The sequence below is a fragment of the Carettochelys insculpta genome, chromosome 2, assembly GCF_033958435.1.
Source record: "Carettochelys insculpta isolate YL-2023 chromosome 2, ASM3395843v1, whole genome shotgun sequence".
In the NCBI taxonomy this organism is placed as follows: Eukaryota; Metazoa; Chordata; order Testudines; family Carettochelyidae; genus Carettochelys; species Carettochelys insculpta.
The window spans coordinates 201,690,346-201,703,920 of record NC_134138.1 but is presented as its reverse complement, the minus strand read 5'-3'; the positions used below and the strand labels follow the sequence as shown (position 1 = coordinate 201,703,920).

The following is a 13,575-nucleotide window of genomic DNA, read 5'->3' as shown; positions in this document are numbered from 1 at the left end:
TGGCTTAACAGGGAAATCCTTAGTCAGCTTAAACTCAGAAAGGATGCATACAAGAAATGGAAACGTGGACAGTTGACTAAGGAGGACTATAAACATATCGCTGGAGAATGCGGGGCACTAATCAGGAAAGGGAAAGCACAATTGGAAATGCAGCTGGCAAGGGATGCGAAGAGTAACAAGAAGGGTTTCTACAGGCAGGTGAACAATAAACGGGTTATCAGAGAAGGAGTGGGGCCATTACTGGATGAGGGAGGTAACCTAGTGACAGATGATGCAGGAAAAGCTGAAGTACTCAATGCTCTTTTTGCCTCAGTCTTCATGGTCAAAGTCAACTTCCCCATGATGGTCCTAGATGATGCAGTATGGGAAGGTGGAGGGCAGCCATCTGTGGGGAAGGAACAAGTTGTGAGCTATCTAGAAAAACTAGATGTGCACAAGTCCATGGGTCTGGATTTAATGCACCCCAGGGTACTGAGGGAATTGGCAGAGGTCATTGCTGAATCTTTGGCCATTATCCTTGAAGACTCTTGGAGATCGGGGGAGATACCGGATGACTGGAAGAAGGCAAACGTAGTGCCCATCTTTAAAAAGGTAAAGAAGGACAATCCAGGGAACGATAGACCCGTCAGCCTTACCTCAATCCCTGGGAAAATAATGGAGGGAATCCTCAAGGAATCCATTTTGAAGCACTTGGAGGAGGGGAAAGTGATCAAAAGTAGCCAACATGGATTCACCAGGGGCAAGTCCTGCCTGACCAATCTGATTAGCCTCTATGATGAGGTAACAAGCTCTGTGGACATAGGGAAATCAGTGGATGTGATATACCTTGACTTCAGCAAGGCTTTTGATACGGTCTCCCACAACATTCTTGTCCATAAGTTAAGGAAATATGGATTGGATCCTTGGACTATAAGATGGCTAGAAAGCTGGCTTGATGGTCGGGCCCAACGGGTAGTGGTCAATGTCTCAGTATCTGGATGTCGGTCTGTTTCAAGCGGAGCGTGGCAAGGCTCAGTTCTGGGGCTGGTGTTATTCAACATCTTTATTAATGACCTTGATGAGGGACTGAGTTGCACCCTCAGCAAGTTTGCGGATGACACAAAACTAGGGGGAGAGGTAGATACGCTGGAGTGTAGAGAGAGAATCCAGAGGGACCTGGATAAATTGGAGGACTGGGCCAAAAGAAATCTAATGTGGTTCAATAAGGAGAAGTGTAGAGTCCTGCTCCTGGGGCGGAAGATGACTGGGGTGCCCTGCGCACACGCCGGCGCGCGGGAGGGGAGGGGCAATGAGCCCGGCGCGCGGCAGGGCAGGGCAGGGCAGGGGAAGGGAGGACGGGTCCAGAGGCACCTCAGCAGCTGTGCGAGTGACAACAACCACCCAGCGCGGGCGGGGCGGGACGGGCCAGCAGCAAAGAGAACCGCAGCACAGCGCCCCACTGGGGTAGAGTCCCGGCACTGCGGCGTAGGCCTCGCTCGCTACGTCAGCATGAGGTCGGCCGAGCAGCTCCGTCAGCGGCCGGCCCGGGAGGCAGCTGCGTTCTGCGGCCCGAAACCCCTCCCGGCTTCAAGGGGCGGGGCCTCAGGCGGAAGAGGCGGGGCCAGCCTCCCCGAAGGGGGCCGGTGTTCATTCACCCTTCGTCCAGGTATCTCGCGCGAGGAAGGCAGCCATGGCGGCGGACAAGGCGGTCGGTGAGTACGGACAGCGCCCCGCTGACCCCGGGCTCCGGCCTCCTTTGTTCCGGGACTCACTCCTCTCCGCGCAGGGATACCGCTAGAGCTGCGGTGTAGGCCTGTGCCGCGTCCTAGTGGAGGGGTATAAGCAGCCGCCGCGCGAAGTGGAACCGGAGCGTTGGGTCCTTCCGCCGGGGGAAGCCCTGACACGCTTCCCTGTCCGGGCGTCTTCCTGGGGGGCGAGAGTCTCCCATCAGTCCACGGGGGAGGCTCCGAGCCTTGGCCGGGACCGCTTCGGGGCTCCGCAGTTGCCCGGCTCCGTGGGGCGGGGGTGGGCCCCGGGCCCCGGGGGGGTGATGGGGTGGGAGCCGCCTGGGGGATGCCCTGCCTCGGGGATGCCCTGCCTGGGGCGGCGCCCGGGCAGCAGACCCTCTGCCCACCACGGGCAGCATCTCCCGCCACCTGCTCGCCCGCCACCGGCCTCTTAGCCGAATGGGGTTTGAGGAGCCCTGTCACTTCCCCTTGTGTGGCTTCCCAGGTGGCTACTCACGCTATGGTGGTGTCTCTCCAAAACCAGAAGTCCCGTGACACCTTAGAGACTAACGCCTGACAAAGCGGGTCTTTGTCCACAAAAGCTTATGCTCCAAAATATGCATTAGTCTCTAAGGTGCCACAGGACTTCTGGTTGTTTTTGCAGATACAGACTAACCTGGCTACCTCTCTGGTACTTGTCAGCCTTTCCAGACTAACATACCCTTTCCGGGAGTCTGCTTTGTCTTGTGTGTCTGCCAGTTTCACCTTGGTTAAAAAGGCCTTGCTTACAAATAATCAGACACAAGACTATAAAAATGCACTAGCACGCTGCTATTGAAAAATTACCAGCTTTCCCGTTTCTAGTCTGTAGTTATAAAATACATCAGTTGGCATTATAAATAGTGCACTTCCATTTTAGTCTATGGCATATAGAAGAACAGTGTGAACAAGTATCAGAGGGGTAGCAGTATTAGTCTATCTTGGAGAACAGCAAGAAGCCCTGTGCATCAGATGCGTCTGATGAAGCGGGTCTTTGCCCATGAAAGCTTATGCTCCAAAATACCTGTTAGTCTATAAGGTGCCACAGGATGTCTTAGTGTGAACAAGATGTCTGTTGGACATTTTAGTTGGTGCTGACTTTGCTAGTGGCTTTTTTTGTATACAGGCTGTTATAAAAGCAGGCATGTATCTAGATGAGTTGATGTACTCCCTGGAAGATTTCTGTGTGACCCCGGTGGGTTTCATATGCTTGGTTGAGAGCTGCTGTACTGTCATACTAGCTCTGTTTAAAAATTTGGATTAATTTGTCTGCTGCAGAAGCAAATTCCCTAGGCTGATTACACGTAATTCAGAGAACTATTGATTCAGAAGTTTTATGAAGTATTTCAGCAAATGTTTACTTTAAAAAATATTCCTGGAAAATGTGTGGCTTTAATTCCCTAAATTTGGGAGTATGGATTTGGAAGATGCTAAAAATGTATTGCTTTTTGAAAAATTTAGTATGGCCTCTGAGAGTGGACTTACCCTCTGTAAACTCAGTTCTGGTCACAGTTTGGATGGAAGACCAAGGACCATCCCTATCCCTCACTAAAAATAAAGATAATGCATGAAGTAATATAAGTAAAACCAATTTGTATCCTTAGTGAGTAAAACCACCCCGACCACACACAACCTCCTGCCTATGCTTCCCCTGAGCCCCAAAATAAGCCTTCATTGACAGTTGCTGCTGCACTGGGCAGGCCTCCTGAAGATTTCCCATTTTCCCAAGAAGCTAAACTAGTTTTGTGGTTCTTTTGTCCCTGCAAGATGGAGCTCAAACACTATAAAAGGGGAAATATGCAAGGTGTACTTATGCCCGTGGTGATTTTGTGCTGACCGTGAGAATCTATTTAGAAGGAGCACAAGTTAAAATTGTGTGGAGTGCTGCCGTGTCCTGCATGCAGTACTGAATTGGCCATCAGTAGCTTCTGAAGAAAGTAAGACATACTGTCTTTATCACTGCACGGGTAAAAAGAGTAATTCTTGTGGATGGGTGGAGGGTCCAGCCAGAGACCCCAGCCCATAGATGAAAATGGGAACATAAGGTACAAAAACTGAGACACTGCAGTGTCAATGTGAACCGAATCTTTTAGGTTTTTGACTTTAATCGTTAAAGTCAATAATTGCCACACAGTTTAGAAAAAAAACTTTTCCTTGTCATTTTCCACGGGGCATGATGTAATTGTTTTTTAACTGGCACTAGTTATGAACAATAACTTCACTTACAATTAAGTGTTGGAACTGGCATAGAGTTGTTGACACTGAGGTTCCATTCTGCTAAAGTCACAAGGATTTTTTTTTTGTTTTTTTTGTTTTTGTTAAGATGTCTGCAGATAGGATTTATATCCAATTTTAATTAAGATATTCTTTGTAAAAATACAGCATGATGGGTAGTACTTATGCGATTTATTAGAACACTGCACTGAATAGATCTGTTTGAACTTTAATTGAAAGCTGCAAGTCCTATGTTCTTGTTTTTCTACTTAGGTACTGGAAGGATCTTCAAGGTTATATGTTAAGCGGTGTGTGTGTGTGTGAGAGAGAGAGAGAGAGAGAGAGAGAGACCCACCCACCCACCCCCTGTCATAGCAGAGATGGGTTTGGATAGTATGGAATAAACAAAGAGTCTTCCTTATTTTTTCTTGCAGAAATGTTCGAGAGTAGTAACAGACTACTAGGGGTGGGGAACCGTTTTTTGGGTTGGGGGGCACCGACCCATAGATAGATGAGTTGGAGTGAGAAGCAAAAAAACCTCCAAAACCGCTCAAACCCCCCCCCCCCCCACTGATGTCCCTGACTGAAAAACAAAAAAGGAGACTCTTTCTTCCCCTCACACACCAGGCCCAGAGCCTTGGGGGGCCAGGCCTGGTACTGTTGGCTCTGGGGTGTGGCCAAAAATGAGGAGTTCAGTGTGGGAGGGGGCTGTGAGGGAGTGGGCTTGGGGTGCAGGATCTGGGCAGGAGGGAGGGTGCAGGAATAGGTTGGAAATTGGGAGGTTCTGGGCAGGAGTGAGGTGCAGGAGCAGGCTGCTGATGGGTGGTCTGTGTGGAAAGGGCCGCAGGAGTGGGCTGAGGCGGGTATGACCAGGAGGGGGTGCAGGAAAGGGGTGGAGGCCTGTGTGGTAGGGGACTGCAGGACAGTTTGAGGTGCAGGATCTGGGAGGGAGGAGGCAGGAGCAGGATGGGGGCCTAGGCAGGAGGGGGTGCAGGAAAGGTCTAGAGATGCAGAGTATGTGTGATGGGTGCAGCTTACCTATGTGGCACCTCCAAATTCACATCTCTGTTCCCTCCTCCACTGCTCACGGGCATTGCCCTCGTTCTCTGATTTGCAGGAATTCCAGCCAATCAGAGTGGTGGGATAAAGCTTCTGAGCAGCACTGTGATTACCACTGCTGCTCCCACTTCTCTTTCTCTGGCTGGAGAAGTGGTAGCATTGCTGCATGGTGCCACTTCCTGCCCCCACCAGGCAGAGCCCTTAGACTGAATCCAGCCCCGGCTTGCCTTACTCTGGCCCATGAGGCTCGGGGCTCCCCACCCCGCCACAGGTCACATACTGGGGAGGAGAGCCCTGATCCTCAGGGGCTGGATCCAGGCAAGCCATGGCCCAGATCCAGACTGCAGGCTGGGGGTTCCCCACCCCTGTAATGGACAATTGCCCACCTACCTAAATGGCACACTTATGGGCTTACGCAAGGGTGTCCGTGTCAATTCTCGTGTTCAGTTTGCTTAAGAGGCATTGTGTACTTCGATAAAATCAGTATGCAGATGACATTCAGTTCTGTGTCCATTGAATTATGCAGTTGTCACAAGTCCAGAGTCTGGCCATCCGTGGGACTTGCACAGCTTACTGGCTGAGACTTAGATATGTAGATAGAAGTGATGTTTGCAAAATAGTGGAAGCAACTGGCAAACAAGTGATGATGATGATGGCAGTGTCCTTGTATAAGGGAGAATATGCGTCCTGTGTGTTACTCAAATTCATGTCTTCAGTGTCATTTGGATTTCCAGTTATCCAAGTGACTGTAGGGTATAGTGGTGTTTGCTCCACTGTATGTGGCTAAGTACCTTAAATGTCTTGTGTCAGTCCTACAGCAGCTGAAGCAACAGACCTATGTCAGCAAAGGAGTGGATGTTGGGTGGCAGGGTATGTCTGGGATTATCTTAAACTTGTAAACATATTTAGAACATATTTGTCAGAAAAAGGTAAGAAAGGCAAGGAGTTAAGGAAAAGTGAGAAGTAAAGAATGCTTTAAGAAAACATTATAGAGTGTCTAAAATGTCTAAAAAATACATTAAAAAATCTGTGTTTTGTATAATTTTCTAACATAAAATTCTTCCCAGTGGGACTCTGGATCATGCTTCACTAAACTTCTTGGTTAGGGCTTGTTTGCATGCTCTGGCAAAGCCCAGAAGAGTGGCAATTTATAAAACATTCTCATGTACTGCCCTGTTTTGATCCTTCTTCAAACAGAACTCTATTAACACGAATTAGATACCTGCTGGAACACTCCAGTTTGGTCTGCACGGGGCAGCTAAGCTATGTCTACATGGCGCCGTAACCTTGAAATGGGCAAAATGCGTAGCTTATTTGAGGCAATTTCGGCATGTGGCACTGTCTAAATGGTGCCAAGTGCCAAAATAAAGCCCTATTTCAAGGCATTCCTGTGCTCCTCATTGCATGAGGTGCACAGGGATGCGGGAATAGGACACCCATTATCTCAAAGTCTTTAGAGACAACTGGCCTGTTGCACAGACACAGGCAGCCATTTCAGGATACCACTGTATCCCGAAATAGTGCCCGCCCTGTAGACATAGCCCTAGATTGTTACGCATTAGCCTGCTTTACCAATCACACTCCTCTAAAACACTTCGTCATGCTGTGTAGACAAGACCTAAGCGGGTTTAGGTATGAAGACCATTAAGTTGCTCTTTTCCTGTAATGTTACTATTCATAATTACAGAGGCTTGTCTATAAAATACATCACAATTTCAGCTTTTATTTAAGTATCTTACTTGGCATTCATGGTGAAGAGAAACTTTACAGATATTTACTGGTAGATTATCTGTGATCCAGACTTCCATAGGAAGCATTTAAAGCAAATGGGAAACTGATGCTTTTTCTTAGTTTAACAATTGTGTAACCAGTTTTTCTTTTAACTGAAGAATAAGTATTTTACTTTTCGACTGGGACTCTCATGTGCCCATCTCTACTGTAGATAAATTAAGAAAACGCGGTTTTATTATATAAACTGAGACTGTTGCTTGAAGTGTTTCTATAATCAGTGTGCGGGAATGCTTATCTTAATAAGCAACAGTCTTTTCAGTTCAGACAGTAGAAAAAAGAATGTTTGTACATGTGAACCCTGGTTCCATGGAAATGCAGGTAATCCAGTATTTTGGTATTGTGAAATGGTGTCATGATGCCATATGCTGTTTTTTCACGATGGGTCAATCAATCCCTTGCTCTAACCTTAAGGCAGCCTCAGATGATGCAGACAACTTGCATTGCAGGGAACTCTTGCGTGATGAATCCACCAATAAGCCTTGAGCTCTCAGGCTTTTGAGATTCTGTATTTCCAATTTAACACTTGTCAATTTACCGTTAACTGGCTTTTTCACCAAATCAGCTGATTCTTTGCAGGAATGGTGGTTTTCTGTGCCTTGCTATAAGATTTATGGTCTTGTGCAGCATGGGACCAATTATGGAGAGATTAATCTAGATTAGGACCTATTTTATAGAAATAACTTTGGAGATGGAGTCTGTTAACTCTTGGAGTGGGAAGGTTTTGGGGAGTGAGCTCCATTGACTTCAGAGAATGAGCCACAGGTAATGTGGGATAAGAAGTCTTCACCATTGCCCACAGCAGTAGTAGATTTCTTTTGTCAGACCAAAGAAGAGCTGTGGCATTGGATGCTAACTCATTCTGGTAAGAAACTGTTCTCGCCAGTGGAGCTTACTAATAGTTTGAACTTAGAGGAGACTGAGAAATTTAATGAAAACCAAGGTGAATGAGTAGTTGTACCATCAGTCCCACTAAAGAATATGGTTGGAGTTTTAATGATCAGCAGTAGAAGTGAAGTGAGATGTTGACATAAGGGCTACCGAACCCACAGCTTGTTTTCTCTAGGCAAGTCTTCAGGGAATTCAGTTTCTAACAACATTCCAGAGGAAACTAGATGTTTAGAAATGCTAACAGCTGCATTTAATAATCCTTTATATTTTATACTTAGCAAATGTCTAAAAATGAGTCTTTAGTAGTGCTTTCGTACTTTTTCAGAAGAGAAATATATTACTTCCTCCAGAAAAGAGCTGCAGCAATACATCTAGGAAATATGGAGTTGTCTAGTACTTGAACTCTGTATCCACAAGTAAACTTTGCATCATACCGAAAGCCTTTGAGAGGGATCTTAAATAGCTCTTGGTTTTCTGCTTGCTAGCTAGAGCGCTATTTTTTTAATCAACATAGGTATCAAAAACTTTGTCATTTTTCAGTGTTGGTAGTATAACACAGAGACTATAATGCTACCCAGTTATGAGTGGAATGATTTATTGGGCTCTGCTTTTATTAAGAATTGAAAAAGAGGGATCATTTGTTACCTTCATCCTTACCAGACTGTTCCACGTAAGAGCCCATCTCTGAGCTGCCTTTGTGCCTATTGAGTTGTCCCTCTTTGCAACAACAGGTTGCAGTTAAACAGTTAAATTACTGTTTGAGTTTATAATGATAAGAGTAATTCTCGGTTATGTAGTTGTTAATTAACTGCTTTAGAAGAGGATTACATTTTCTGGTTTTTAACTGACATGATACAACAAGATTTTTTTGCAGCTTCCATTTTGTTAGAATGGGTAAGAAACAGCACAGATGGTTCTTTAAAGATTTTGTCCTTCCTCCCCCTATGCATTTATTAAATAAATTGTAGGGGCAGCTGTTGGATTTGTTAGATATGTAGTCCTGAGTATAAACTAACAATAAAAAAAAATCCCAAATTAAAGTGGTTTATATATTGTAATTCTAGTCTACCAGTCTGTCACCTGTGTGTAATGGTTTTTCAAGCAAGGTATTTGTTTTGAAGGCTATACATAGTTATAGCCCTGCAAATCTGTGGATATCTGCTTTATATCCATGGGTATCTGCAGATATGGATGAAGATATCTGCAGTTCATTTTTACACATGTGGATGTAAATGCAAAATTTGTATCTTTGCATAGTTCTTTCAGCTGTAGGCTTCCTTTAGGAAGTATGGAAAAAAACATGGCGTCTCAAAATGCATGACAGTGTGACTTGTGACAGTCCTAATTTTTCCATAGTGATTTGGAACTGTGCGTCATGGGTAGTTAACACAAATGACAAGAAGAAAACAGAAGCTTTTGGAACTGGGTGCTGATGAAGACTCTTGTTTATTACCTGTATTGAAAAACCCCCCCCAAAATAAATGTCTTTGTTAGAAATATCGTTGCAGAGAAGTGGACCCTTATATAGGAAATTACCAGACATGGATGTTTGTATTTTAGTCGCATCAAGAGTAGTGAGAGAAATAACTTTGAAAAGATTATTCTAGAAGTAATGGTAGAGTGTTGTCATAATTGGTCATGACCAGCGTAGTGAAGGAATGGCTACATCAGTGGTTCTAAAACTGCATCACAACCCTTTTATTGGGGTCCTACAGGCTTGTGTTACGCTTGCTGGAGCCTGGGGCCAAAGCCCGAGCCACAGAGCCCAAGGCCAAAGCCCCTCTCTGGGATAGCAGGTCTTGGGTTTTGCAACTCCCCCACCCCCCATACAGGGTCTGAAAAGGCTTAGGCTTCAGTCCCATCTGCTGGGGTTGTGTAGTGATTTTTATTGTCAGAACAGGGTTGTGGTGCCATGAAGTCTGAGAACCCCTGGAGTACATGGCATATGGGAGATCAGGGCAAGGTCAGCCACCTAAGTGCCTTCTAAAGGAGCTGGGCAACTGCAAAGCCCCCACCCCCCAGTGCAGGAGCCAAGTCGGAGTGACCCCAACAGTGGCCCCAGTGCGGGATTCAAGGCTTGGGGCCTTATGGAACCTGGAAAATGGGCCAGGGACTGAAGGGGCCTCCCACCCATAAGGGAGGTGCCAAGGCTGGGAACATGCATCATGCCACTGAGGGCTGCCCCCATCCAGCAAAGTGCTCCAAGTTACTAATAAATGGAAGATTTGTGAAAATTGTGATATATTGTACTGATAGGCATAAATGAATGGACTTACTCGGTTTGGCTTTAAGGAGATCTGAATTTCGTAATTCTCTTCCCTCCCATCAGTTTAACTTAGCTGCTGACTTTTCTGAGCAATAGTATCTAACAGCTGGTCTCAGTTCAATCATTAACTTTATATTTTTGCATATTTGGCCAAATCTATTTCAGAGTTAAGTGGGGAGGAGGGTGGTTCAACCTCCTACTTGACAATTTATTTTGTATGCATTCTACTTATTTAGTCAAATATATTGGTTTCAAATTTTTCATAATTAGTTGGGGGAATTAGTTAACTAATTTGAAAGGTGAATGGTGAAAGAGGAATATTTGCACAGTTGCACTTAGATATCTTGTCATATGTGCCAAACTAGTTAGTGGTTTGCTGTCTATACATGTGCAAAAAGTAATTTGTAGCAGAAATATTTACTAGGTTCTTTTATTCTCTAGTTTTGTGGAGGGCCACAAGACTGGATAGTTCTCTGCCCTCAGTGCTGAAACACAGGATCTAAAAGAGGAATCAGCACCAGTATGGGCATGAATACACTGCAGCTAAAAGGTAATAGCTGGCCCATGCCAGCTAAGAGGCTTACAGAGCTCATTCTGCCAAGCTGTTTAATTACAATGTAGGCTCTGGGACCCTCTACCTCATAGGTAGAACATGGTGGAATGCGGTAGCAATTACAGATGGAAAAATCCCATTTAATTGGTTAACCTAGTTATTGGTTAATTAGTTAACCTGGTCTCCCACCTGTTCTTTACCAACACCCCCCCCCCCCCCTCCCGACCATAGCATGCTAGGGGTCAAGACTGCTTGGGCTGGGCTGGAATTCTCCTGCCTGTGGCCTGCCGGGGACCTGCTATTGTCAGGTACTCCAGCATGGGAAAGGACTGCCTAGGAATGAGTACAACAGAAAGGGATCTAGGGGTTGTAGTGGACCACAAGCTAAATATGAGTCAACAGTGTGATGCTGTTGCGAAAAAGGCAAACATGATTCTAGGATGCATTAACAGGTACGTTGTGAACAAGACACGAGAAGTCATTCTCCTGCTCTACGCTGCGCTGGTTAGGCCTCAGCTGGAGTATTGTGTCCAGTTCTAGGCACCGCAGTTTAGGAAGGATGTGGAGAAATTGGAGAGGGTCCAGAGGAGAGCAATGAGACTGATCAAAGGTCTAGAGAACATGACCTATGAAGAAAGGCTGAAAGAATTGGGCTTGTTTAGTTTGGAAAAGAGAAGACTGAGGGGGGACATGATAGCAGTTTTCAGGTATCTAAAAGGGTGTCATAAAGGGTGAGGGAGGGAACTTGTTCTTCCTTGCGTCTGAGGATAGAACAAGAGGCAATGGACTGAAATTGCAGCAGGGGAGGTTCAGGTTGGACATTAGGAAAAAGTTCCTAACTGTCAGGGTGATCAAACACTGGAACGAATTGCCAAGGGAGGTGGTAGAATCTCCATCACTGGAGCTATTTAAGAAGAGGTTAGATAGATGGCTTTCAGGGGTGGTCTAGAAAGTGCTTGGTCCTGCCATGAGGGCAGGGGGCTGGACTCGATGGGCCTCTCAAGGTCCCTTCCAGTCCTACACTTCTATGATTCTATGGCCCAAGGAGCCCAGGCAGGCTGGTGTGGCTTATCCAGCTCTCTTCTCCCACCTCCCCCTTCTCTCGTTGCTGTGGATAAGGACTGCTCTGGGCAGGGTGGTTGCTAGAGCTCCAGCCCCTACGGGTTAGAACAGCATCCCTAGAAGCAATCTTCATGCGCTCCCCTAGCTGCTGAGCAGCACTGGCAAAGAGCTGAGAGATCCCAACTCTGGCTGAAGTAAGTGTGTATTAAGGTCGCTTGGTATCTTTCAGGAGCTGAGGTTTTTATACTTTGCATATCTTGACATGAGTAAAATTTTTGACGTTAATCGATTAACTTTTGAAGGCACTTCTTTTTGCCTGGGTCGGCATGCAGTATAACTTGCTTCCAGGTATGAAAGGAGATGTATTGTTGTTTGCAAGCTTAACCAATGAGAGTCTTACTGAGGCTACGTCTATACTATGAGATGAATTTGAATTTATTAAAATTGATTTTGTAATGCTGTGTATATATATGAATTTGACTATCCTCACATCCCTATCTGAAAGTTGACTTCTTGCTGCCACACTCAATCGGCAAACATTGACTGTTGCAGCAGTGCATTGAGGGACCCTATCCCACAGTTCCCTCATCCCCATAGCATTTGGAGTATTTTTGCTGGTGCAACATGGGGGAAAAGTGCCCCGCAAGTGGTTGTGAGTGTGTGGTGCATTCTTCCCACATTTCATTGCCCTAATTCCTTCCCAGGGAAAGCAAACAGACATTTTTTCAGAAGGAAAAGCAGGGCATTAACAAAGATTGCCAAATGAACTGAAATCTCTTGCTTCTGTAACTGAATTGCTTTTTATGACTGTAGCTGTAACTGAATTATCAAAGATTTTACAAAAATCAGCAGGTGTCTGCGTCTTCTTACCAGGCTCTCCCTTGATTACATATGATCCCTGACAATAATACAGGAGCAATGCAGAGACTGAACAAAGAATATTGTAGTAAAGATTTGTAAAAAAGAGATTTTGCGAGGCAGGTTTTTGGCTTTCCAGCTCATTACACAGAAATGCCCAACGTGGGGGGTGGGGTTCACCAAATGTGTATACAAATGAGTGCTTCTGTGCCCTGGGATCACCCAGGAATCTGTCATCTCAACTGGCCCTCCAGCCACTTATCCCTGTTTTAAGGGGGCCATTTTATAAGAAATTTACCAAAAGAAACAAAGATTGGAAAGAAAGCATCAACAAAGATCACCAAATTAGCTGAAATCTCTTGTTTTTATAACTGAAATAACAAAGATTTTACAAAAAGCAGTAGGTGTGTGTGTCTTCTGAACTGATTCTATGGCCACTTTTCCCTGTGTTAAGTGGGGCCAAAGCTTGAGGAAAGAGAGGGATATAGCATAAGAAACAACTGAAATATGGAAGATTTTACAAAAAGCAGCAGGTGTCTGTAACAGGCTTCAACTGAAGCAAGGTGTCTGTGTCTTCTCAAGTGACCCTCCAGCCACCTTTCCCTGTGCTAAGGGGGCCAAAGCTTGAAGAAAGAGGATATAAAAGGTTAGGAAAAAGATTGTTGGCTTCCCACATCACTACACAGTGGTGTCCAATGCGGGGAATGGGGCTAGCCAAATTTCATCTTGATCAGGTGGGGGAGGGGAGAAGCAGGCTCGATTGACTGTGTGGGTGGGACGGCCTCCCTCATCGCCATAGTGGGTTGTGGGGTCTCTGGCTGCGGAGCCAGTTGACGTGGTCCTCCCAGTGGCAGCAAGCCCCTGAAAAACTTAGCTGCTGGGGGAGGCTCTCCCCCCCCGCCCCACCAGCTGCAGCAAGCCCCTGAAAATCTTTGGGCACGGAGGGGTGTGGGGTCTGTGGCTGCAGAACCAATTGATGTAATCCCCTCAGGTGGCAGCAAGTCCCTGAAAATCTTAGCTTCTGGGGGAGACTCCTCCCTGGCTGGCAGCAAGCTGCCAAAAATCTTTCCTGGCTTTGGAGCCCTCACTACCCGCGATCCAGGCTATGTGCTGCCTGGCAGCATGGTCCATGCTGAGCA

General features: G+C 46.0%; 1 protein-coding gene across 2 annotated transcripts in view; it reads left to right on the top strand.

Moving 5' to 3' along the window:
• The first annotated feature begins 1,600 nt into the window (after window positions 1-1,600).
• CNOT10 (CCR4-NOT transcription complex subunit 10) overlaps window positions 1,601-13,575 on the top strand; it is a 59,369-nt gene continuing 47,394 nt past the window's right edge. For both annotated transcript variants that reach the window (XM_074988333.1, XM_074988332.1), the window contains exon 1: window positions 1,601-1,691. In XM_074988333.1, coding sequence (XP_074844434.1) covers window positions 1,670-1,691 — 22 coding nt within the window. In that variant the 5' untranslated portion in view covers window positions 1,601-1,669. The remainder of the gene's footprint in view (window positions 1,692-13,575) is intronic.